We start from the raw sequence: 26,337 nt of genomic DNA on the forward strand, positions 1-26,337 counted from the left end.
CTCCTCCAGGGGATCTTCCCAACCCAGGGATCGAACCCACGTCTCTTACATTTTCTGCACTGGCAGGCGGGTTCTTTATCATTAACACCACCTGGCATCTGACCCCTAATCACTATCAGAGGGCATTTCTCTGATCGCCAGGCTTCATCAGGTCATGTTGGCTGCTCACACTTATGGTCAGCTCAAAGCAAACGACTACTTGACTCCTGTGTGATGGAACCTGGGGAGGGGGGGCCATTTTGCCAGTGACCCCAATTCTATCAGAGTGTCACCCCATACTGCAGTTGATTAAGGCTCTCCTTGGAACCATCCCAGGTTTTACTTCCTCTTTGCAATTTCCTGGCAGCCCTGTTCCAAGGCTAGATGAAATCTTGACTTTTACCAGAAGCCATTCTCAGTAAACATTTGCTAGGTAGATGCTCGCATACATGAATGAATGAGGAAGAAGGTTGCATGTGGGGTTTGGAAAGAAGCAGGGCAGCAAGTGGGCACCTGAGGGTGTCTCTGTGAGGGTGGGGGTGCCTGGTGAGCACGTGAGGCAGGTATTGAGGGGAATGGGGAGTGGAGGGCAGATTACAGTCTTCTCCTTTTTGTTTTTCCTTCAGCTCTGGACTCTGGTCCTGTTTGTCTCCTGCCTTGGGTGGCTTTTCTCCTGGTCTAGGCTTCTGGGGGCCCCTCCTGCTCTCCTCCATTCTGTTCTATGTTTGCAATGTACCCCCAGCTGTTCCTTCTACAGACGTAATGCTAATGCTTCATTTCTCCATATTTACATAAGGTTCTTTTCATTTCCTTTCTGGCCTTTCTTCTTCCACGCCATCTAGTCATTTTTAGGGATCTCAGAGAGAGGACAGGTGTTTCAGAATGATAGTGACATATCTCACAGAGCTCTCCTGCAACCCAGAGCTTTCTCTCCCCTCCCACCCCTGATTGATTTGAGCTCTCTAAGTGAGACTTTTTCAGCAATAATTCCAAGATCTCAGGAGAATCACCGCAGGCACAGGCAGTTGTGCAACCTGGGAAGAAACTCCTGTTCTTTAGTGTTCTTTAAAAGCCAAGGGAAAGGGGGTTGGGGGAGGGTGGAGTGGGAGGTTGGGGTTAGCAGGTATCAGTTATCATATATAGCCTGGATTAACAGTAAGGTCCTACTATATAGCACAGGGAACTATATTCAATATCCTATGATAAACCATAATGGAAAAGAAATTTTAAAAAGAATGTATAATACATACGTATGTATAACATCCCAGGTGGCTCAGTGGGTAAAGAATCTGCCTGCAATGGAGGAGACATGGGAGACCTGGGTTCGAGCCCTGGGTTGGGAAGAGGAAAGCACAGCAATCCACTTCAGTGTTCTTGCCTAGAGAATCCCATGGACAGAGGAGCCTGGTGGGCTACAGTCCCAAAGAATCAGACATGGCTGAAGCAACTGAGCAGCACACACATATGCACAACTGAATCACTTTGCTGTACAGCAGAAAGCAAACAACGCTGTAAATGAACTATACTCCAGTTTTTAAGAAACCTAAGAAAATAGGCATGTGAAAATAGACTGTTTTTGTCGCTTTTGACAGCAACTGCCCCAAGCTAGTAGTTCTAAAGAGGGTCCCATCCACAAGGAACAGAAACACAGAACCTCTTTTTACCATCCCCAATCAAAGAGCAGCGATGCTCCTCTTTCTAAAGCATAAAAATGGAGTCAACATAAGAATTGTCCAGGGAACTTCTGATGGTCATTTCCAACAGAGAAAACAAAGTAATAAAATTCATAGTCCCTTTTAAAGAGCTAAATAACTTGGTTCATGTATAAATAAAACAAGTCATTCCAATTTTAGAAACCAAGAGCCTGTGCAACTGCAGTTTTAAAGCTCAAACACAGCTCAGTAACTTTATTACAAAATTTGCATTCTGACCTGTAAGACAAATTTAAATGAAATTTTACAGTGTCTCCAAAATGCACGTAGGGAAAAAAATGGAGTATTCAATAGCACTTAATTGTAGTAGAGTTATGTAGTCTTGGTGTAAAACAGAGACCAATGTAACAGACATTTACCCCTAGTTTTACAGTGGTACCTCTTTATATTATATTTAATTTAGGACAAGTGGGATCTTGACATCAGTTTAAGAATTTAAGAAACCTTGCTAGGAAAACTGTCAGAGCATCAGCCCTCTCTGATAGGATAGCAACATGGTTAAGGGGTGAAAAAATCCCTGGAGACTGGGTTCTAGATGCAGCTAAGACATCAAGGTGCTGCCAGGCCTTGGACAAATCACCCAGCTGCTCAGGCCTCAGTTTATTTCATAAAGGGACAGGGGTTGAGAGCAGGCTGTATCTTAACCCTTTATTGGCCACAAAAGGTTTGGAGAATTTAGTGAAATCAGCAAGCCCACCTGAGCTTCCCTGGTGGCTCAGTAGTAAGGAATTTACCTGTCAGTGAGGGAGATGTGAGTTTGATTCCTGGGTCTGGAAGAAGGAGAAGGAGATGGCAACCCACCAGAGAAGGAAATGGCTGGAGTGGGTATTCCACTCCAGTACTCTTGCCTGGGAAATCCTATGGACAGAGGAGCCTGTTAGGCTACAGTCTATGGGGTCACAAAGAGTTGGACATGATTCTCTCTCCTCTCTCTCCCTCTCTCCCTCTCTCTCTCTCTCTCTCTCACACACACACACACACAACCATTTTCCAGAATTATCTAACCTCATGTTCATCCATTGGAGAAGGCAATGGAACCCCACTCCAGTACTCTTGCCTGGAAAATCCCATGGACAGAGGAGCCTGGTAGGCTGCAGTCCATGGGGTCGCTAAGAGTCGGACTGAGTGACTTCCTTTTCACTTTTCACTTTCATGCATTGGAGAAGGAAATGGCAACCCACTCCAGTGTTCTTGCCTGGAGAATCCCAGGGACAGGGGAGCCTGGTGGGCTGCCGTCTATGGGGTCACACAGAGTCGGACACGACTGAAGCGACTTAGCAGCAGTAGCAGCAGTAGCATGTTCACCCATTACGATGTTGTTTTCCACCCCAGTTTGAACAGGATCTCACATATATGAGCTTTTATGTCCTCCACACGTGCCCACAAATACAATTTAACTAAGAAACACTGGGCTCTCCAGGTGGTGCCAGTGGTAAAGAACCCACTTGCCAGCGCAGGAAGACACAAGAGACACTGGTTCAATCCCTGTGTCAGGGAGATCCCCTGGAGAAGGGCGTGGCAACCCACTCCAGTAATCTTGCCTGGAGAATCCCACGGACAGAGGAGCCTGGGGGGGGGGGGTCGGAGGTGGGGGTGGTGGTGGCTACAGTCCATGGGGTTGCAAAGAGTTGGACACAACTGAAGCAACTGAGCACATGAAGCACCACACCTAACTGGAAAATAAAAGCGTGCAAAATATCGTGAACATCACTTTCAGTTAGCACTAATGTGCAGTCTTGAAATGGTGAGTCTGGGTACCACCTCTGCCACAAAATGGGTTCAAGTGCCTTAACATTTTAGACATGATCAAATGATGAATGCTCTTTATATATCACCACCAAGTTGCTTTATCTTGCAGTATCTTATTCATTCTTGCATTCCACAGGTATTTACTGGGCCCCTACCATATCCCAGACAATGTTCAAGGCACGGAGAATACAATAAGTCCCCTACCTATGCGTGTGTGTTACTCGCTCAGTCGTGTCTGACTCTGTGATCCTATGCACTTCAGCCCATCAGGCTCCTCTGTCCATGGAATTCTCCAGGCAAGAGTACTGGAGTGAGTTGTCAATCCCTTCTCTAGGGGATCTTCCCGACCCAGGGATTGCACCTGGATCTCCTGCACTGTAGGCAGATTCTTTACCATCTGAGCCCCCAGGGAAGTCCCTGCCTATGAATGAGTCCAATTTGTTTGTAAGTCCAACACAGAGCCTAGGTATCCAACTAACACAGTAGGCTATATAGTACCGCACTGTAATAGCTTTATAATGCTTTTCACACAAGTAATACATAAAAAACAAATACGAAAAATTAAGAAAACATTTTTACTCTTACAGTGCAGTGAAAAGTACAGTGGTAGAGGACAGCAGCTGGCATACAGGGGCTGGCATGGAGTGAACAGGCAAGAAGAGTTAAGGACTGGAGGAGGAAGAGGAGGTGGGAGATGGTGGGGCTGAAGGATCGTCAGCAGGAGGAGATGGCGGGCAAGCTGCAATTTCACTCATGCCTCACGCTGATGGAATACATGCTTACATCTTTGAAAGTCTGCAACTTGAAGAGGGGACTTACTGCGCGTTGTGGGAAAAGACAGAAAAGGTTCCTCATCAGGTGATGACAAGGGCTAAAGAGAATTCAAGTAGGTGATGTGATGGTGAGTGCCGAGTGGCTCAGGGCCACGCCTGCCGGAGGTCAGGAAGGACCCCGGGGGAAGAATTCAAGGAGGTTCCTACCCTTGTACAAACAGCAGGCGAAGGAACACCGGAGGAAGAGGCAGCGGCCGGTGCAGAGGTGCTCAGGGGCAACAAAGTGTGGTGTGTTTGGGGACGTGGGTTGGGGTGGGATGAAGCAAGGCTGGAGAGGTAAGCGGAAGCCAGGGCTCACAGGATGCGTGTGCTTAGTCACTCAGTCGTGTGTGAGTTGCACACAACTTTTTGTGACCCCATCGACTGTAGCCCATCAGGCTCCTCTGTCCATGGGATTCTCCAGGCAAGAATACTGGAGTGGGTTGCCACGCCGTCCTCCAGAGGATCTTCCCAACTCAGGGGTCGAACCCAGGTCTCCTGCATTGCAGGTGGATTCTTTACCATCTGAGCCACCAGGGAAGCCCAGGGAACCACACAGGACAGCGGTTCTCAAACCTGAGACCTGATGCTTCCTTAAAAAATATGCTTTGTAGTGGTCCTCCAGTTCAGTCCAGTTCAGTCGCTCAGTCGTATCCGACTCTTTGCGACCCCATGGACCTGCCCTAAAGTGAAACTCCCAGATAATACGGATCCTTTTTCACCTTAGACCATTTTCCTGGTGGCTCAGACGGTAAAGCGTCTGCCTGAAGTGTGGGAGACCCGGGTTCAATCCCTGGGTCGGGAAGATCCCCTGGAGAAGGAAATGGCAACCCACTTCAGTATTCTTGCCTAGAAAATTACTTGGATGGAGGAGCCTGGTGGGTTACAGTCCATGGGGTTGCAAAGAGTCGGACATGACTGAGCGACTTCACTTTCAAGTTCACCTTAACTGTTTTTTAAATTTAAAAACATATTGAGAAGACAAAATCTATCCAATTCCAAGGAAACAAAAGAAATATTAAAACTGAAATTCCAGCCCCAAGTTTGTGGGTGGTCCATAGATTAATGGACCTTATCTGCAATTTTTCTCCTGAGAAGAGTAAGGCCACTCCTACAGGTCCCATGTCAGTTACTGTTTATTGGTTATAAGGTTGTTATGACCACCATACTCTACACACTGGGAAACAAATTGTGCCTCATATCTAAGGGCCCTCATCTCGTCCCTCAAGGGGTAAACATAGTTAGTCCAAAAGTTTTACTGTTAAGCCTGGACTGGTATAATCAACCAATCTAATTTGTGCTAAAGGAATTTGTAATAAAGCATTTTGTATTTCAACATGTAAGTGCTTAGGCACAGCTCTATTGGAAGATATGAAGTAAATGAATGATTGCCCACCTAAGTAGGATCACTGTGCACGTGAAGGAAATTTGCCATAGTGACCCAGACACAGCCAGTGACTTCTCCGAGAAATGGATGACTTTCTGAAATGGTTAACATCTTTTGATAAACTTTAGATCCAAGCAAAGCACATCCTTTCTACTTTGTGTTTAATGTATAATACTGAGTCAGGGACTTCCCTGATGGTGTGATGGATAAGAATCCGTCTGCCAATGCAGGGGACATGGGGTTTGATTCCTGGTTCCAGAAGATTCCACACACCTCAGAGCAAATAAGCCCCTGCACCACAACTTCTGAGCCTGAGGGCTACAGCCACATGCCTAGAGCCTGCGCTCCACAACAAGAGAAACCACCACAATGAGAAGCTCATGCTCTGCAACAAAAATGAGCCCCTGCTAGCTGCAACTGGAGAAAGCCCACAAGCAGTGACAAAGATCCGCTGCAGCCAAAAATAATAAAATAAATAAATAAAAATAACATTGAGTCTGCATCCAGGCCCAGATATAGATCGGCAGGCAGAATAAAGAGTCCCACAATTATGGGACATCTGGTATACTTTCGGGATTCCCTGGTGGCTCAGAGGGTTAAGAGTCTGCCTGCAATGTGGGAGATCTGAGTTCAATTCCTGGGTCGGGAAGATCCCCTGGAGAAGAAAATGGCAAGCCACTCCAGTATTCTTGCTGGGAAAATCCTGTCCATGGGATTACTTTACCCTGCTCATTAAATGGCAGTAGCAGCCCCCCTCCTAATCAGTATGACAATCAAAAATGCTCCTATGCAATTTCAATCACTCCCCAGAAACAAGAACCACTGAGGCAGGCCCTCAGTGGAAGGAGTTTGAATTTGATTCTATGTGCCCAGGGGGAGCTCACTGAAAGCGCTAGGAAGTGACAAAAACCATTAGCATTTTTAAAAGCTTGTTCTGGATGCCATGTGGGGAATCGATTGCAGCAGGGGAGAGAATGGATGCGGGGAGACCAGTCAGGAAGGGATGGCTGTATTCTAGGCAATAGATGATACTGCCTGAGCTTAGGATGGAAGGAACAAAGGTGGAAAGAAATGGATAGACTGAGGATGTGTTTTGAGAGGAGAGGTAACGGTATCTACTGATTGAACTGCTATGGAATGAGAAAAAGGTTTTGGCTTTCAGTTCAGTTCAGTTCAGTTGCTCAGTCATGTCCGACTCTTTGTGACCCCATGAATCACAGCACGCCAGGCCTCCCTGTCTATCACCATCTCCCGGAGTTCACTCAGACTCACGTCCATTGAGTCGGTGATGCCATCCAGCCATCTCATCCTCTGTCATCCCCTTCTCCTCCTGCCCCCAATCCCTCCCAGCATCAGAGTCTTTCCCAATGAGTCAACTCTTCGCATGAGGTGGCCAAAGTATTGGAGTTTCAGCTTTAGCATCAGTCCTTCCAAAGAACAACCAGGACTGATCTCCTTTAGAATGGACTGGTTGGATCTCCTTGCAGTCCAAGGGACTCTCAAGAGTCTTCTCCAAAACCACAGGTCAAAAGCATCAATTCTTTGGCACTCAGCTTTCTTCACAGTCCAACTCTCACATCCATACATGACCACTGGAAAAACCATAGCCTTGACTAGATGGACCTTTGTTGGCAAAGCAATGTCTCTGCTTTTCAATATGCTATCTAGGTTGGTCATAACTTCCCTTCCAAGGAGTAAGTGTCTTTTAATTTCATGGCTGCAGTAACCATCTGCAGTGATTTTGGAGCCCCCCAAAATAAAGTCTGACACTGTTTCCACTGTTTCCCCATCTATTTGCCATGAAGTGATGGGACCAGATGCCATGATCTTCATTTTCTGAATGTTGAGGTTTAAGCCAACTTTTTCGCTCTCCTCTTTCACTTTCATCAAGAGGCTTTTTAGTTCCTCTTCACTTTCTGCCATAAGGGTGGTGTTATCTGCATATCTGAGGTTATTGAGATTTCTCCCGGCAATCTTGATTCCAGCTTGTGCTTCTTCCAGCCCAGCGTTTCTCATGATGTACTCTGCATAGAAGTTAAATAAGCAGGGTGACAATATACAGCCTTTTCCTATTTGGAACCAGTCTGTTGTTCCATGTCCAGTTCTAACTGTTGCTTCCTGACCTGCATATATGTTTCTCAAGAGGCAGGTCAGGTGGTTTGGTATTCCCATCTCTTTCAGAATGAAAATTAGTGATGCTGTTTACAAAGAAGAAGAAGAAGACATAAGTGGTGGGGAAGTGGTCTGAGAATCGTGAGTTTGGTTTTGACCATGTTAAGTTTATGGTGACACCCATGTGGAGACATCAGGTGACCAGTTAGGTGTATGAGTTTCCGAGAGATGCCCTGGCCGGAGCTGAGTCTGTGGTACATAAAGGGCAACCAAAGCCATGAGGTTGGAGAGTGGAGGAGGTCTCCCTGGAGGAAGGGGTTGGTGGAGGAATGAAGTGGGGTCAGGACAGAGCCTTGGGGTCCTCCAACACTGCTAAATGAGGCACTGTATTAATTATTCCATTAGGAGAAACACAGATGTTTTCCATTAATTTAAATGGGAATATTTAATGATTGATGACACCACTTTGGGCTCATGAACAAAAAGTTTGGAAACCAACTATACTCATTTATCAAAGCATGAGGATGTATTTTATCATGAATTTCAAATTATTTTCCAATGAGTAAAGTCTGATTATCAAAACAATCTTATGATAGAAAAATAGTCATTAATGTTTGGATTGAGGGCAGGCTATATAAGGGGGAACTTGGGCTTGTATCCTCATGAAAAACTACAGATGAAGTACATTAATCAATATTTACAGGTCCCCTGCAGAATAGGTCCTGAGATTTTTCATTTTAAAAATCACCTGTATATTTCCTAATGGAACTTGATAGACTCCATTTTCTAAATTTTAAAAATCTTTCTTTTTCGTAGCTTTATTGAGATGTGTATGTATCTTCCATTGGCTTAGCAGTAAAAAAAACATTTGCTTGCCAATGCAGCAGACACGAGTTCAATCCCTAGGTCGGGAAGATCTCCTGGAGGAGGAAATGGCCACCCACTCCAGTGTTCTTGCCTGGAGAATCCCATGGACAGAGGAGCCTGGTGGGCTACCGTCCAGGGGGAAGCAAAGAGTCAGACACGAGTGCACACGCACACATATACAACTTCTTTACCCCATACCATACAACTTTAATAGTTTTGAATTTGAAGACAGTTATGGTGAATTGTCAAATAAACATATAAGTTAAAACGTGCTGTCTAGCATAGGGAGCTTAGCTCGGTGCTCCGTGATGATCTAAATGGCTGGGCTGGGAGGTGGGTGGTGGGAAGGAAGCCCAGGGGGAAGGGGATATATGTATACATATAGTACATACAGCTGATTCACTTTGTTGTACAGCAAAAACTAACAGAATTTTGTAAAGCAATTATACCTCAATTAAAAAAGATTACCCCACTGGTTTAAGTAAACATAAGAATGGCAGCTAGTGTTGATTGGGCATCAACTCGGGTGACAGGTATGGCAAGCAGCGTTTTACAGAATTGTTCCCGATCTTTACAACATCTCTGAGGAATGCTTTCCATTTTACAGAGAAAATATGGCCTGTGAAAATTTGGAGAACTTTATGGAGGCCACCATGAGGGGAGATCAGGGGCAGGATGGGGACGCAATCTCTGACTCAAAGCCTTTCCCTCTCCCTTCCTTCATCCTGCTCCCAGTCTCCCGAAAGCCAGCATCTAGATCCTGGAATATACCTAGAAACCATCTACACGTTTTAAAGATAGATCAGTGTCACAACCCACTGGGACTGGCTTCTCAATGGCTCAAATTTTACAGTGTTTTACTGTCCTACGGCTTTTACCTTCAGAAACATTTCTTAATGGTGTTACCTTTAATGCCTTATACTTAAGTAGAATTACATATCCTATAAAGGTTAAATTGGTTTATCTTGTCACCTTCCTCTCCAAAGGACCTATGCTCATTGAAGTTTCTAAATATATTTAGGCAAGTGCCTGGGTGGAGTAGGAAAATTGGTCGGGCCCTGAGTTAATGGGTTTTACGAGATACAAATGGGCTATTAATATCTGATGACTGGTAAGGGGAGAATCTGCTGTGTACTTAGGCAGACACCCAGGGCAGAGTGGCCGCCAACTTACCCAGTTAGGAATCATATCTTCCAGAAGTAGGGAACAGCAGGCGTCCATGTCCTGACCGGTGGAGACAGAATTACACCACCAAAATAAAGCCTTGCCTACAAAGGGATAAACAAGAATGTGGAATGTGGCTCTGTGCAGAACAACGGTTGAGGTTGTGGCAAAGGAGTACCCTGGGTGAGAATTCCCAGTGGGGTATTCTTTCAGCAGAGGGAGTGGAATCTGGGGGAAAGGGAGCACGGAAGAGTGGCTTGAACTCTTTGGGGTTAGCAGCCCCCTAAGACTGGTGGTGCAAGTTACAGGTCTGAGATCCAGTGTGGTAAACATCCATGTCAAATAGCCCAGGAGGGAGCCAGGAATAAAGGAAGGATTGTAGAACTGGAAATCGCCAGGGTAAGAGATGTCCTAACAAGGAGCTAGTCTCTAAATTAGGGGTCATCTAGGAAGCAATATAAATGAAAATCAATATTTTCACTTTATTTCACTATTTTCATTTCACCAGCAACTTCCCTGGTGGGTCAGTGGTTAAGACTCCAGGCTTCCATTGCAAGGGGCGCAGGTCTGATCCCTGGTCAGGGAAATAAGACCCCACATGCCATGAAGCATAGCCAAAGGGAAAAAACAGAAAGGAAAATGAGTAGTTATAAGCACCTTGAAGGCAAAATTCTTTAGTAAATAAGACCAAATGTGCAGTAGAGTCATCTCGAGATTCTTTATTCAAGAATCGATAGGTGGATGTCACTTATGTGTGGAATCTAAAAAATATAACAAACGAGTGAGTAAAACAAAAGAGAAGCAGATTCACAGATACAAAGAGCAAACTAGCCATTACCACCGGGGAGAGAGAAGCAGAGGGCAGCATGGGGCTGGAGGAAAAGGGGGTTGTTATGGGATTATATGAAATTATAGGGCTTTCTCCATGGCTCAGTGGTAAACAATCTGCCCGCAATGCAGGAGAGGTCGGTTCGATCCCTGGTTTGGGAAGATCCCCTGGAGGAGGAAATGGCAACCCACTCCAGTATCTTGCCTGGGAAATACCATGGACAGAGGAACCTGGCGGGCTATAGTCCACGGTGTCGCAAAGAGTTGGCCACGGCTGAGCACATATGAAATCATGGGTGTGAAACTTTGGAAAGCTGTAAAGCATTATAGAATTCAAAGAACCTTTTTCATGCAATTAAAAGAGGAAAAAAATGCAGAAAAACAAAACAAAAAAGAATCCACAGATGGGACTCTTGTTGGAAGCATCAGAAACAAAGACCAAGATTCGTTTTATTAACATTAGTTATGGTTAACTGGGCATTGCGGTTTTTTTCCTTCCTTTTTTCTTTGTCAGAACTCACTACACGTTTATTTGTGTGCGCTTGGTCTCTCAGTCGTGTCCAGCTCTGTGACTCCATGGACTGTAGCCCGCCAGGCTCCTTTCTCCATGGGGATTCTCCAGGCAAGAATACTGGAGTGGGTTGCCATTTCCTGTCTAGAGTGTTATTTACTAGAACATTGTTTACTGGAAAGTTGCCATTTCTTTACTAGAATGTTTATTATTTTGTGGGGATTTGAAAAATTCTGAGTTTTAAGTTATCTCCCATCTTGCAGAGATACTTAGAACCCTACCACCCCTCTTTATTGACAGGCCTGCATTTATGATGCTGGCTAGGTGAGCATCCCCAGTGCTACCAAGCCACTAAGTGTTCATAATGTGCCTGTGATTCAGAGTAAATCACACAACCTACAAGAACATGGCAACTATTTTCCTGTTTTACAGATGATGAGACTAAAGCTCGGACGTTAATTCATTTGCCTGGAACACACAGCTCAAGAGTGACGGAGCTGGCATTGAAAACTGGTCCCTAAAACTCAGGTGCCCTGATTCACATCCGCATGGGATGGAAATAAGGTGGAAGTGACTCCACCTGACCCAAGATCAAGGGAAAGAAGAACATTTTCTCTCTCAGGTTTTCAAAGGGCATCTGGTCCTAGAGGGGAACGGCAGCTCAATTTCAATTTTTTTTTCTTTTTCTTTTTAAAACTTACTCTATGTTAAGGGATAAAGAGCCCTGTGTTACTCTGATTAACTGGTTTGCTGACCGAGGTGGGGCATTTATACATTGTCAGCTCTTCACAAAGTCAGTCCCAAGCTTTTAAATATAATACGGTCCTGCCTTTTAAATACCATGCTAGATTTCAGCTGACATGGATTACAGCCTTTCAGTTGCCAGCACTGGGCTTCAGATCTGCTGAAAGGCTTCCAGTTTCAGTGCTTGGAAACTGCAGCCCTGAGGAGTCCTAGGGGCACCCTCTTTCTTTGGGGACCACTGCCTTGAAACCTCTTAAGAATGATAAAAGTACAACACTTATATAATCACTGGACTGAATAAAAGTAGGCTTTTCGGTAAACTGCCTACAGTTTTAGCAATCCCAATTCTCCCAGAAAAAAAAAAAAAAGTATATGTATTGAAGAATCAACTAACCTTGAGGCTAACAGCTCATCTTTTAAGTTGGGGGAAACAGTAATGAAACCTAAATCTAGTACAATCATTTGCAAGGCCCTGGGCAAATTGTTCCTTGTTAATATATTCTGCTAGTGTCAGAAAACACTGTCGATCCAATGCAGGCAACACATGAAACACACTCTTTTAAGAAATACCTATGGTTGTAAATGATTCAGCTAGTATTGTACCAGTCCAGAATTTGCTTGAAGGTTCCACACCCATGCTCCCTAGAAATGGCAGTGGGCAAGCAGCTTTTGTACCTTCATTTCAGTTCAGTTCACTCCACTTGCTCAGTCATGTCCGACTCTTTGCAACCCCATAGACTGCAGCATGCCAGGCCTCCCTGGCCGTCACCCATTCCCGGAGTTTACTCAAACTCATGTCCATTGAGTCGGTGATGCCATTCAACCATGTCATCCTCTGTCATCCTTTCTACCTTACTCCTTCAGCTGCTGGAAATGTGGGAAGGTGACCACGCTCATTTCCCCTACTCCTGCCCCCAGTTCCAGAGCCTTATGGAACCATGAAGGTGGGATCTACTCCCTGTTCACATCCCCGCCTCAGCCGTGCCACTGACGCTCTCCCCGGAGCTCAACTTATTGCTGATTGAATCCTCTCTTCAGAGCAGGTTCCGACCTTTCCGAGCCTCCTCAGTCCAGCCTTAGGGGACGCTCTCAGTGGGGGCGACATCATCTCGCAGGCACCTAACAGCTCTGCATTCTAACACAGCCTTCCTCACTCCCTCCTGTCTCCACTCACCATATTCACTTCTCCCTGGCTCCTACTCACCACTCAGCTTTTCTAGAATCAGTACTCTGCCTCCACTTTTTCAGTCCAGACTCTCTAACTCTTATCTATTGGCTTTATGAACCCTCCCTGCCAGAACTTCTAAGGTCACCAGGGACTTTCTGAGAAACTACTGTAAACCTTAAGTTCTCACCCTTCTCTGTCTGTTCTCTTTGTGTTGTTCATTAAACCCTCCTTGTTGACAGGCTCTGCTTGGCTTCAGTGATTCTTTCGTACTTTGTTAGTTCCTTCCTCATCCTCGTGTGTAGGTGTGTGCTCAGTGCAAGGGCCTCTCAAGAGTCTTCTCCAACACCACCGTTCAAAAGCATCAAATCTTCAGCACTGAGCCTTCTTTATGGTCCAACTCTCACATCCATACACGACTACTGGAAAAACCATAGCTTTGAGTAAACAGACCCTTGTCTGCAAAGCAATGTCTCCGCTTTATAATATGCTAAGTTGGTCATAACTTTTCTTCCAAAGAGCAAGCCTCTTTTAATTTCATGGCTGCAGTCACCATCTGCAGTGATTTTGGACCCCAAGAAAATAAAGTCTCTCACTGTTTCCCTTGTTTCCCCATCTATTTGCCATGAAGTGATGGGACTGAATGCCATGATCTCAGTTTTTTGAATGTTGAGTTTTAAGCCAGCTTTTTCACTCTCCTCTTTCACTTTCATCAAGAGGCTCTTTAGTTCCTCTTCACTTTCTGCCATAAGGGTGGTGTCATCTGCATATCTGAGGTTATTGATATTTCTCCCGGCAATCTTGATTCCAGCTTGTGCTTTATCCAACCTGGCATTTCATATGATGTACTCTGCACAAAAGTTAAATAAGCAGGGTGACAATATACAGCCTTGACGTACTCCTTTCCCAATATAAGGACATATTCACTTGTAATACCAAGTACAATGGCTGGTGTCAGTAACTGCTTAATAAATGCCAATCATCATCTCTGTAAGAAGATCAACCTTCAGTTCAGTTCAGTTCAATTCAGTCGCTCAGTCGTGTCCGAATCTTCGTGACCCTATGAATCTCAGTATGCGAGGCCTCCCTGTCCATCACCATCTCCCGGAGTTCATTCTGACTCACATCCATCAAGTCCGTGACGCCATCCAGCCATCTCATCCTCTGTCGTCCCCTTCTCCTCCTGCCCTCAATCCCTCCCAGCATCAGAGTCTTTTCCAATGAGTCAACTCTTTGCCTGAGGTGGCCAGAGTACTGGAGTTTCAGCTTTAGCATCATTCCTTCCAAAGAAATCCCAGGGCTGATCTCCTTCAGAATGGACTGGTAGGATCTCCTTGCAGTCCAAGGGACTCTCAAGAGTCTTCTCCAACACCACAGTTCAAAAGCATCAATTCTTCAGCGCTCAGCCTTCTTCACAGTCCAACTCTCACATCCATACATGACCACTGGAAAAACCATAGCCTTGACTAGACGGACCTTAGTCGGCAAAGTAATGTCTCTGCTTTTGAATATACTGTCTAGGTTGGTCATAACTTTTCTTTCAAGGAGTAAACATCTTTTAATTTCATGGCTGCAGTCACCATCTGCAGTGATTTTGGAGCCCCAAAAAAGAAAGTCTGACACTGTTTCTACTGTTTCCCCATCTATTTGCCATGAAGTGATAGGACCAGATGCCATGATCTTTGTTTTCTGAATGTTGAGCTTTAAGCCAACTTTTTCGCTCTCCTCTTTTACTTTCATCAAGAGGCTTTTTAGCTCCTCTTCACTTTCTGCCATAAGGGTGGTGTCATCTGCATATCTGAGGTTATTGATATTTCTCCCAAGTTACCCACTCCAGTATTTTGGCCTGGACTATAGTCCACTGGGTTGCAAAGAGTCGGACATGACTGAGTAACTTTCACTTTCAAAATTACTTATAAAAATGAAGATCAACCTTCAGACCTGAATTTCTCATCACCTGCTGCATATCTCTTTGCTAAGTTATCATAATCACCTAGTTCAAGGATAAACTTAATGTACTTATCAAGGGTTAGTACAGGTGACTTTCACTTTCTTCTTTTTGTTGGACTTTTAAAATCTTGAGTAAATAAGAATTTAAAGTCACCTGTACGAACCCTTGCTTCCCTGACAGCTCAGTTGGTAAAGAATCCACCTGCAATGCAGGAGGCCCTGGTTCGATTCCTGGGTTGGGAAGATCCCCTGGACAAGGGATAGGCTACCCACTCCAGTGTTCCTGGGCTTCCCTGGTGGCGCAGCTGGTAAAGAATCCACCTGCAATGTGGAAGACCTGGGTTTGATCCCTGGATTGGTAAGATCCCCTGGAGAAGGGAAAGGCTACCCACTCCAGTATTTTGGCCTGGACTATAGTCCACGGGGTTGCAAAGAGTCGGACATGACTGAGTAACTTTCACTTTCAAAATTACTTATAAAAATGACCTAACTTCAAAAAGTCAAATAATTGCTTAAATCACATTCATCGGCAGGTAACAAAAATCTAAATCAAAGTACATGAAGCAGAAGAGGGGATTCTCCACAGATTCTGGTGTGTCCCCGGAGAGCCAAGAAGAGGGCTGTGGCAGCACTTGGGAAATCCTAGACCTGGAAACCCAGATTCTCTGAGAACCCTGTTTCTCTCATTTTTCATCTCCAGCTCAGATAGCACAAGAGATGGCATCAGGCCACTCCGCTAAGATTTACCACAGCTTCAGCCAGGCACTTTCCTACGTCCAGTCTCTGAACAGGACCCCACCTGGACCATGTGATAGTAACCAGAAGGAATATCACGTTATACTGTATGGAAAACCCCACAATAACCCTGTGGGTTGGAGGCTGGTCTTAGAAATTGGTAGACAGATGCTGGTGTGTTTCAAACACCAGGTAGCTATCATACAGACTTTTACTCTGACTGTTCTCTTGCCTCAAAATTTCAAAATGCTTCCAGCCTTCTGGGTTCAACCTTAAACACAACTTTTTCTGTAAAACCTTCATTGATCTCCACTTAGCCAAGTCTGAACTCTTTTTTTAAAATTTTCTTTGTGCTTCCCTGTGCTTTTCATTTTGCCTTATTTTATAGTAAGTTTACATGTCGCAAAGTGACAAGAGTCAGAATATAATAAAACAAACTCTAGATTTTAAAATTAGACCGGAATGAAACTAGATTTTAAAAATCTGTGCTACCTAGCTAGGACTGATGCTGAAGCTGAAGCTCCAATACTTCGACCGCTTGATGCAAAGAATCAATTCATTGGAAAAGATCCTGATGTTGGAAAAGATTGAGGGCAGGAGGAGAAGGGGGTGACAGAGGATAAGATGACTGTGTGGCATCATCGACATAGGACATGAGTTTGAGCCAACTCCAGGAGACAGTGAAGGATAGAGAAGGCTGGCGTGCTGCAGTCCATGGGGTCACAGAGTCAGACACAACTTAGCAACTGAACAACAACAACGATACCTAGCTAGGTGACTTTGGACAAGTTATTTCACATCTGAACTAGTTTCTTCATTTATTTATTTATTTTTTAAAGTTAGGGAGTCAAGGACACAGTAAATCACATGTTCTTGTGAGGATGGAAGACATTGTGTGGGAACTCTAGACACAGAACCTGGCTCAGCAGATACTCATGAACTGCTAGTTTTTTCTCTTCCCATTTCCCTTGCTGGGCTCTAAAGTCCTTAAATTCAGAATTTTCCACTGTCCTTATTAAATGGCTTAATGGTAAGTAGGTCTTCATCAAATGTTTGTTGAACTGAATTCCTTTCAGATTGTCTTCTGAGCCAGATTTAACCAGTAGTACTAATACTCATGAGAGGTTGACTAAATCGCCCCAATAACCCTGTGAGATAAGACTTTATTGCCTCTATTTTTGCAGATGAGAAAACAAGGGCAGAGAAGTTCAGAATTTGCTGGAATTCCAATCTGTGAAGTAGTGGGGTGAGGAAGTGGCTCCAGGATCCTCCACCTCTAATCATCCCAGCTAGTGGTTTCTTAGGGGCAGAAAACACGGCTACCATGAAATACTTAACATTAGTTATTTTTTGTTTGAACTAGTTTACATTTTTTTCTAGTAATCCACACAAACGGTTGCTTGACTTTTTTATTCCTTTAATGAAAATCTTCCAGGAGACTTAAAAGCCTCCGTGGCTGATGACAGGCTTTCTCAGGTGGCAGGAGTGGTAAAGACACATGGGTTCGGTCCCTGGGTCAGGAGGACCCTTGGAGGAAGAAACGGCAACCCAGTCCAGGAGTCTTGCCTGGAGAATCCCAGGGACAAAGAGAAGCCTGGTGGGCAACAGTCCATAGGGTCACAAAGAATTGGACATTACTGAAATGACTCAGCACACACATGGCTGATGAAAATAGTCCCAGGATTTGTCTAAAACTACAAATAGTCGCAGTTGAGCATGAAGGGCTGATAGAGGCTCCATACTGCCAACTCCTAGGGCCCTGGAACACCTGGGAGTTTCACCTGGTAGATTTCCAAGCTGGCTGCTTGTGTAGTGACACACTTGCAAAACTGTCCCAATAGGCAGCCCCAGGAACATAGGAAAGTGAAAAATAGCTGTCCAATAAGAACAAGGTGAGAAACCCTGACCTGAACGCTTTATTCTTAGACAATGTCCACTTACACTTCATTGCTGAAGCCTGATAGCTTTGTTCATTTTTCATTTCTTAATTATGTACTTGGCTGTCAGGTCTTAGTTGCATCATGCAGGATCTCTCCTTGCAGCGTACACAGTCTCTAGTGGTGGCTTGCAGGCTTCGTTGCTCCACGGCATATAGGATCTTAGCTCCCCAACCAAGGAAGATCTTAGCTCCCCAAACAAGGATCGAACCCACGTCCCCTGCATTGCAAGGTGGATTCTTAGCCAGTGGACCACCAGAGAAGTTTCTCTTTATTATAGCTCACTCATCACCATGGGCTTCCCAAGTGGCGCTAGTGGTCAAGAGCCCGCCTGCCAGTGCAGAAAATGTAAGAGATGCGGGTTCAGTCCCTGGGTCGGGAAGATCCCCTGGAGGAGGGAACCCACTCCCATATTCTTGTCTGGAGAATCCATGGACAGAGGAGCCTGGCGGGCTATAGTTCATAGGGTGGCAAAGAGTTAGACATTGCTGAAGGGACTTAGCACAAATGCATACCAATCACCCCTGGGTACCCAGATCACCTGGGCCAGGAATGACTTAGTAGGTAAGGGGGGAAAGAGAGTACGGAGAGGATGCAAGCAAACACTGACCACATACTTGCACAGCAGCTATGTTTGCAAGGTACATTCACACGTATTTTTCTTCCAAAAGATCCTCTCCTCACCTTTGCAGCGAGGACACAACATTATCTCCATTTTACAGATAAGGGCACGGAGGTTCACAGCAACGAAACAACCCAGCAAAGCACGTATCAATGTGTGTTATGACGGAGGTCTGCCATCCGACTCTCTACACTTACACCATGATGTGTTTGGAGACAGCAAGATGCAGAGGAAATTTCTGCTTGGTCATAGTTTGGAGAGTAAATGAGGATGATAAATACCCCGGGGGAAGAGGTATAAAAATGTACAGGAGAAGCAGTGGGATCTGTTTGGCCAGGAAAGAACCTGAGTCTCCCCAAATTTGTGTCCTTCACAGCTCAGCGTTGGGAGTGGGGTGGGGCTGAGAAAGAGAACGGGATCAGCCCAGTCCCCAGGGGATGGCAGAGGCAATCATTCCGTCCAGTTGCAGTTTCAGTTTTCCTTCCTCCTCCAGTGTCCCACACACCCTTTCATAGTCACCCTTGCATCCTCATCTGAAATTTAGTAACTGGGACTTCTGGTTGACTGAGAAGTACCCACCAATAGCAGCTGCTGCTGAAATTCCTCACATAAAAAGTTGAGCAAGTCTGTTTTTCTCTTCACATTTGAAATTCCTTTATATCCTTTCTTTTCTGATTTACAGTGACTCTGCTCCTTTTGGGCTTCCCAAGTGGTGACAGATTGTGGTCCACTGGAGAAGGGAATGGCAAACCACTTCAGTATTCTTGCCTTGAGAACCCCAGGAACAGCATGAAAAGGCAAAATGATAGGATACTGAAAGAAGTACTCCCCAGGTCAGTAGGTGCCCAATATGCTACTGGAGATCAGTGGAGAAATAACTCCAGAAAGAATGAAGGGTTGGAGCCAAAGCAAAAACAATACCCAGCTGTGGATGTGACTGGTGATAGAAGCAAGGTCCGATGCTGTAAAGAGCAATATTGCATAGGAACCTGGAATGTCAGGTCCATGAATCAAGGCAAATTGGAAGTGGTCAAACAGGAGATGGCAAGAGTGAACATCAACATTCTAGGAATCAGTGAACTAAAATGGACTGGAATGGGTGAATTTAACTCAGATGACCATTATATCTACTACTGCGGGCAAGAATCCTTTAGAAGAAATGGAGTAGCCATCATGGTCAACAGAAGAGTCCGAAATGCAGTACCTGGATGCAATTTCAAAAATGACAGAATGATCTCTGTTCGTTTCCAAGGCAAACCATTCAATATCACAGTTATCCAAGTCTGTGCCCCAACCAGTAACGCTGAAGAAGCTGAACGGTTGTATGAAGACCTACAAGACCTTTTAGAACTAACACCCAAAAGAGATGTCCTTTCCATTCTAGGGGACTGGAATGCAAAAGTAGGAAGTCAAGAAACACCTGGAGTAACAGGCAAATTTGGCCTTGGAATGCAGAATGAAGCAGGGCAAAGGCTAAAAGAGTTTTGCCAAGAGAATGCAAACACCCTCTTCCAACAACACAAGAGAAGACTCTACACATGGACATCACCAGATGGTCAACACCGAAATCAGATTGATTATATTCTTTGCAGCCAAATATGGAGACGCCCTATACAGTCAGCAAAAACAAGACCAGGAGCTGACTGTGGCTCAGATCATGAACTCCTTATTACCAAATTCAGACTGAAATTGAAGAAAACAGGGAAAACCATAGACCATTCAGGTATGACCTCAATCAAATCCCTTATGATTATACAGTGGAAGTGAGAAATAGATTTAAGGGCCTAGATCTGATAGACAGAGTGTCTAATGAACTATGGAATGAGGTTCATGACATTGTACAGGAGACAGGGATCAAGACCATCCCCATGGAAAAGAAATGCAAAAAAGCAAAATGGCTGTCTGGGGAGGCCTGACAAATAGCTGTGAAAAGAAGAGAAGCAAAAAGCAAAGGAGAAAAGGAAAGATATAAGCATCTGAATGCAGAGTTCCAAAGAATAGCAAGAAGAGATAAGAAAGCCTTCTTCAGCGATCAATGCAAAGAAATAGAGGAAAACAACAGAATGGGAAAGAATACAGATCTCTTCAAGAAAACCAGAGATACCAAGGGAACATTTCATGCAAAGATGGGCTCGATAAAGGACAGAAATGGTATGGACCTAACAGAAGTAGAAGATATTAAGAAGAGGTGGCAAGAATACACAGAAGAACTGTACAAAAAGGATCTTCACGACCCGGATAATCATGATGGTGTGATCACTCATCTAGAGCCAGACATCCTGGAAAGTGAAGTCAAGAAAGGGCCTTAGAAAGCATCACTACGAACAAAGCTAGTGGAGGTGATGGAATTCCAGTGGAGCTGTTTCAAATCCTGAAAGATGATGCTGTGAAAGTGCTGCACTCAATATGCCAGCAAATTTGGAAAACTCAGCAGTGGCCACAGGACTGGAAAAGGTCAGTTTTCATTCCAATCCCAAAGAAAAGCAATGCCAAAGAATGCTCCAACTACCGCACAACTGCACTCATCTCACACGCGCGTAAAGTAATGCTCAAAATTCTCCAAGCCAGGCTTCAGCAATACGTGAACCATGAACTTCCTGATGTTCAAGCTGGTTTTAGAAAAGGCAGAGGAACTGGAGATCAAATTGCCAACATCCGCTGGATCATGGAAAAAGCAAGAGAGTTTCAGACAAACATCTATTTCTGCTTTATTAACTATGCCAAAGCCTTTGACTGTGTGGATCACAATAAACTGTGGAAAATTCTGAAAGAGATGGGAATACCTGACCTGCCTCTTGAGAAATCTGTATGCAGGCCAGGAAGCAACAGTTAGAACTGGACATGGAACAACAGACTGGTTCCAAATAGGAAAAGGAGTATGTCAAGGCTGTATCTTGTCACCCTGATTATTTAACTTCTATGCAGAGTACATCATGAGAAACGCTGGACTGGAAGAAACACTAGCTAGAATCAAGATTGCCAGGAGAAATATCAATAACTTCAGATATGCAAATGACACTACCCTTATGGCAGAAAGTGAAGAGGAACTAAAAAGCCTCTTGATGAAAGGGAAAAAGGAGAGCGAAAAAGTTGGCTTAAAGCTCAACATTCAGAAAACGAAGATCTTGGCATCTGGTCCCATCACTCCATGGGAAATAGATGGGAAAACAGTGGAAATAGTGTCAGACTTTCTTTTTTGGGGCTCCAAAATCACTGCAGATGGTGATTGCAGCCATGAAATTAAAAGATGCTTACTCCTTAGAAGAAAAGTGATGACCAACCTAGATAGCATATTCAAAAGCAGAGACATTACTTTGCCGACTAAGGTCCGTCTAGTCAAGGCTATGGTTTTTCCAGTAGTCACGTATGGATGTGAGAGTTGGACTGTGAAGAAGGCTGAGCACCGAAGAATTGATGCTTTTGAACTGTGGTGTTGGAGAAGACTCTTGACAGTCCCTTGGACAGCAAGGAGATCCAACCAGTCCATTCTTAAGGAGATCAACCCGGGGATTTCTTTGGAAGGAATGATGCTAAAGCTGAAACTCCAGTACTCTGGCCACCTCATGCGAAGAGTTGACTCATTGGAGAAGACTTTGATGCTGGGAGGGATTGGGGGCAGGAGGAGAAGGGGACGACCGAGGATGAGATGGCTGGATGGCATCACTGACTCGATGGACGCGACTCTGAATGAGCTCTGGGAGTTGGCGATGGACAGGGAGGCCTGGCATGCTGCAATTCATGGGGTCTCAAAGAGTCGGACACGACTAAGTGACTGAACTGAACTGAACTGAACTGAACTGAAGTGGCGCAATGGTTAAGATTCTGCCTGACAACACAGGAGACCCGGGAGACTGGGGTTCCATTCCTGGATTGGGAAGATCCCCTGGAGGAGGAGATGGCAACCCACTCCAGTGTTCTCGCCTGGAGGATCCCATGGACGGAGGAGCATGGTGGGATCCTCTGTAGTCCCTGGGGTTGCAGAGAGTCAGACCTGATTTAGTGACTGAGCAGACACGCACTGCTCTTTTCATGATTAAGTCTCCCTGCCTCTGCAATTTAGTTTTTTAGTCATTTAGTTATGTTTGGCAAAGAATATTTGAGAAAAATCTCTCAAGAGAGCAGTGAATTTTATGAATCCTAACATGTTACATGTGAAGAAAGGAAACAAACTTTTGATCAAAGTAAGCAATAATGACATGTTTATTTAAAATTTCCAGTAGAGAAAACCCACTAGTTTTGGAATAAAAGTACTCAGTGTATGAGAGTGTAAGTGAATATAAAAGACTAGCAGAAGAAAAATAAAACCAAACATAGTACAAAAAAATTTTTTTTTAAGTTTGAAATTGGTTTAAACAGAGATGTTCTTTAAATCCTCCAAATATTTAACAGAGTCACTAGGTTTGGCAAATAATTCACTTGAAAATTAAAGCCTATTTCTGTATTGTAAACTCCATAAAAACTCCTTATTAAATTCAAGCAACTCCATTCAACTGTGGTACTGAAATACACAGGCAGTCAATTTCAGAACAGAAGGAATTATTCATTTGCTCTCACAGTTATATGAATTAACCAGCTGCATAACTTTTTATTTTTGGAGAGGATGAGATAGAAGATGCAAAAAAAAAAAAAAGAAAGGATAAAATCTCTAAAAAATTGAAACACAGCAAAATTCAGACATTAGTTTGTTTCTTTAAAGCAACAAACTGAATTTTTACAGTATATTCTACATTTGTCATTTCCCTCTCCCCCCACCCCCTTCAATACTCCTAAACCCACTAGTCTAATCAATTCTTAACTTTCAAATATTCTGTACATATATATTTAGCAAAGAGCGTATGTCTAACATTATTCTGACAGCATTGTGGTCAGCATACAATTTTAGAAAGATTACTATGTATATCACCAAGATTAACCTTTACTTAAAAAACAAACAAAACCCTTTACTAAACGAATAGTTTTAAAATATTATGAAAACCCACGAAGAGAATACTCCACGCAGGCTCTAAACCTGATAAAAACACACATCAGAAAGACTATTAATGCTTAACTTCTGCCAAACGATGACCTTAAAATGCCAAACACAAAAGACTCTCTTAGGATCGTTTTTCCAATAGGTGATTTGTCCCTGGCTTGGCCTTCTCTCCTTTAACTATACACAAAGTCCTGCTAAAAAGTATGCATTTTAGTTGATTTTACAATCCAATGTTACAATGTAAACGAAACAGGTTCTTGATATCAACAGTATGTTACCCCGGTTTTTCAATTTCTGAATCCGACAGTTGGTCACAGAGGTCAAGTATTGTCAAGGCTCCTTTGTCAGTTCAGATGGTTGTCTGACTCATCCATCCTTCAAGTACATGCAAGGCTCAATAGTGTTCCAGAGGCAGAAGCCTGAGGCGTTTAAGACACAGATGAAATAGGGTTATGAGGTGAGCCCATCTGGGTAAGGACTTTATCCAGCCACTGGAGGGGGCCGTGCAGATGGATCTCGATCCAGCAGGGGGTGCTGGTAACATCCTGGCGGTGGTATTCTGCTCCCCAGCCCTGGAAACAAGAGTGGGAGTCATTTAACCTGCTTGACTCAGGGGTTCAACTTACGGAGTAAAAACAGCTCACACAACCAGACGCTCCCATTAAAGATACGGTTCTCTTCACAACACAAATGTGTATGCATGATTTGGCAGACAATTTCATAGCTCCCCAAAGACCATATGTGGATTCCAGATTAAGAAGTACTGGTCTTAGGGGACCTCCCTGGTGGTCCAGTGGGTAACACTCCGTATTTCCACTGCAGGGGGCTCAGGCTGGATCCCTGGCTAGGGAACTTATGATCCCGCATGTTATGCAGTATGGCCAAAAAAATTTAAAAAAATGAAATAAAATAAAGAGAATAAGTCTCAGGGAATGAAAATTTTAAACTACATTATTAAGTGTCCGACTCTTTGTGATCCCAAGGATTGCAGTCCGCCAGGCACTTCTGTCCATGGAATTCTCCAGGTAAGAATACTGGAGCGGATTGCCATTCCCTTCTCCAGGGAATCTTTCCAAGCAGGGGACTGACCCCATGGCTCTTGCACTGCAGACAGATTCTCTACGGTCTGAGCCACCACAGAAGCCCAAACTACATTATAAGGCTGTTGCAATAGCCACTTTGTAACTTTCATTTTCACTGTCCATTATGTTACCCATACTATGATGACAGGTATTGTTAAACTCTTATCTTATCATCAAGAAAATAAGAAAAAAAAGGTATGTAAGACAAACTGACATTCTGTTTCTCCCTATTCAGCCACTGACAGTTCCCTTGCTAACACAGAGCTCCTGACCTTTTGATCTCTAAGCAAATCTGGAAGGACCACGTAAGTATCCAAAAATCTATTAGGAACACCTAACCAGTGACTTGGATCATTTGTAAAAGAGGGTAGCTTGCCAGAGACCTTCAGGATTACTGAATTAGGACATGACAGTTGACAGAAGAAGTCTCTATGAAAAAGAGAAAAATAATTTTGCTATTGCAAACATCAAATCCTTACAGGTGTGGTGGATGAAGGCATATGAGATACTGATAAACCCTTGTTTCCTGAGAGATGTCAGAGAAGGCTGGGTTCTCTTTATCTATCTCAGGAATTTCAAGTAATGTATCTGAATATCAGAACTTTCAGAAGAAACCTGAAATATATGAACCGCATAGGTATAAACATCCACACATCTGTAAATATATCAACAAGCTGCTAACTTTAGTGGAAAGGTTTGTTTAAGTGCATGTTCCTGCACTAGACAGTAAGTTCTTTGAAGGTAGAGACCAGATCTCACTTATTTTTTTTTCTCAAACATCTAGCAGAGTGATGGGCACAAAGCAGAAGATGCTTGTTGAGATGCTTGTTGAGCCGAAATGACTTAGAATTTTCACATATGGGGAGTCTACTGTGCAAATAATTTATAAAATACATGTTTAAAGTCCAAAATTGATCTTTTCACTAAGTAGTACAAAATCAGCTATTAATATTATTAGAATGTTTTCTATCCTTTCTCTAAGATGCTGAGGGAAGAGTATGTAGTGCTTATGCTAATAAAGAACAAGGCTGTACAGTGATCACATTTTTTGTGGCTCATGTAGTGAGTAGCTGCCCTTTATCATGTCAGCAAGAGGTTAAAATGTTTAACTCTCCAAATCTAGCTTCTCAGCCTTGTCCTTTATAGCTTGTATAACCCTTCACTCCAGTACTTATCAATTTATATTATAATTAAACATAGGCTGAGCCATCAGAATCTTGAAGCTAGAGACTTTAGGTGTTTTATCATCTTTGTATTGCTATTTTGGAATGGTGCTAAAAAATGTTTGCTGAATGAATGAAATGCTAATCTATTTTTAATGCATATCTTTGATTATAAACACTTTTTACTAGTGTAAAGGTGGTTTTCACTTATGTAAAAGTAAATAATTAAAAACCTGTAAAAGTAAAATCATTAAAATTGATTGGGTAATCAATAAGAGATAAGTTTGAGAAGAAAGCCAGTTGGAGCATTACAGTCATAAATTCTCCTAGAGTGGTCCTTTGATAATAATAAGGGACCCCAGTTCCCTAACTACAGCCACCCATTTTAAAGATAATGACCAAGGGGATCAGGAAGGAATCTCTGGGCCTTAATCACATGACAGAATAAGAACATGGATCTTCATGTTTTATTTATTATATTTCCTCCCTATCAATAAAAACAATAAACACAAACAATGCTGGCAAGTCACCGTCCTAATTTTAAAATTCACTTTAGTCAAAATGCTAAGTCAAAAATCAGGGACTTCCCTGGTGGTCCCTGATGTTGGGAAAGACTGAAGGCAGGAGGAGAGGGGATGACAGAGGATGAGATGGCTGGATGGCATCACCGACTCAATGGACATGAGTTTGAGCAAACTCTGGGACACAAGAGGACAGGGAAGCCTGGTGAGGTGCAGTCCAAGGGGTTGCAAAGTGTCGGACACAACTTAGTGACTGAAGAACTACAACTGGTGGTCCAGTGGTTAAGACTTCGCCCTCCAATCCAGGGGCTATGGGTTTGATCCC

The 26,337-nt window shown here is 43.8% G+C and overlaps 1 protein-coding gene across 3 annotated transcripts in view; it reads right to left on the reverse strand.

Annotated features, from left to right (window-relative positions):
- Positions 1 to 23,053: 23,053 nt before the first annotated feature.
- Positions 23,054 to 26,337, reverse strand: part of SMAD1 (SMAD family member 1) — an 80,060-nt gene continuing 76,776 nt past the window's right edge. For all 3 annotated transcript variants that reach the window (XM_052654444.1, XM_052654442.1, XM_052654443.1), the window contains exon 7: positions 23,054 to 23,818. In XM_052654444.1, the coding sequence (XP_052510404.1) occupies positions 23,675 to 23,818 (144 nt within the window). In that variant the 3' untranslated portion in view covers positions 23,054 to 23,674. The remainder of the gene's footprint in view (positions 23,819 to 26,337) is intronic.

This window comes from Budorcas taxicolor, chromosome 17 (assembly GCF_023091745.1).
Source record: "Budorcas taxicolor isolate Tak-1 chromosome 17, Takin1.1, whole genome shotgun sequence".
Classification (NCBI taxonomy): domain Eukaryota; kingdom Metazoa; phylum Chordata; class Mammalia; order Artiodactyla; family Bovidae; genus Budorcas; species Budorcas taxicolor.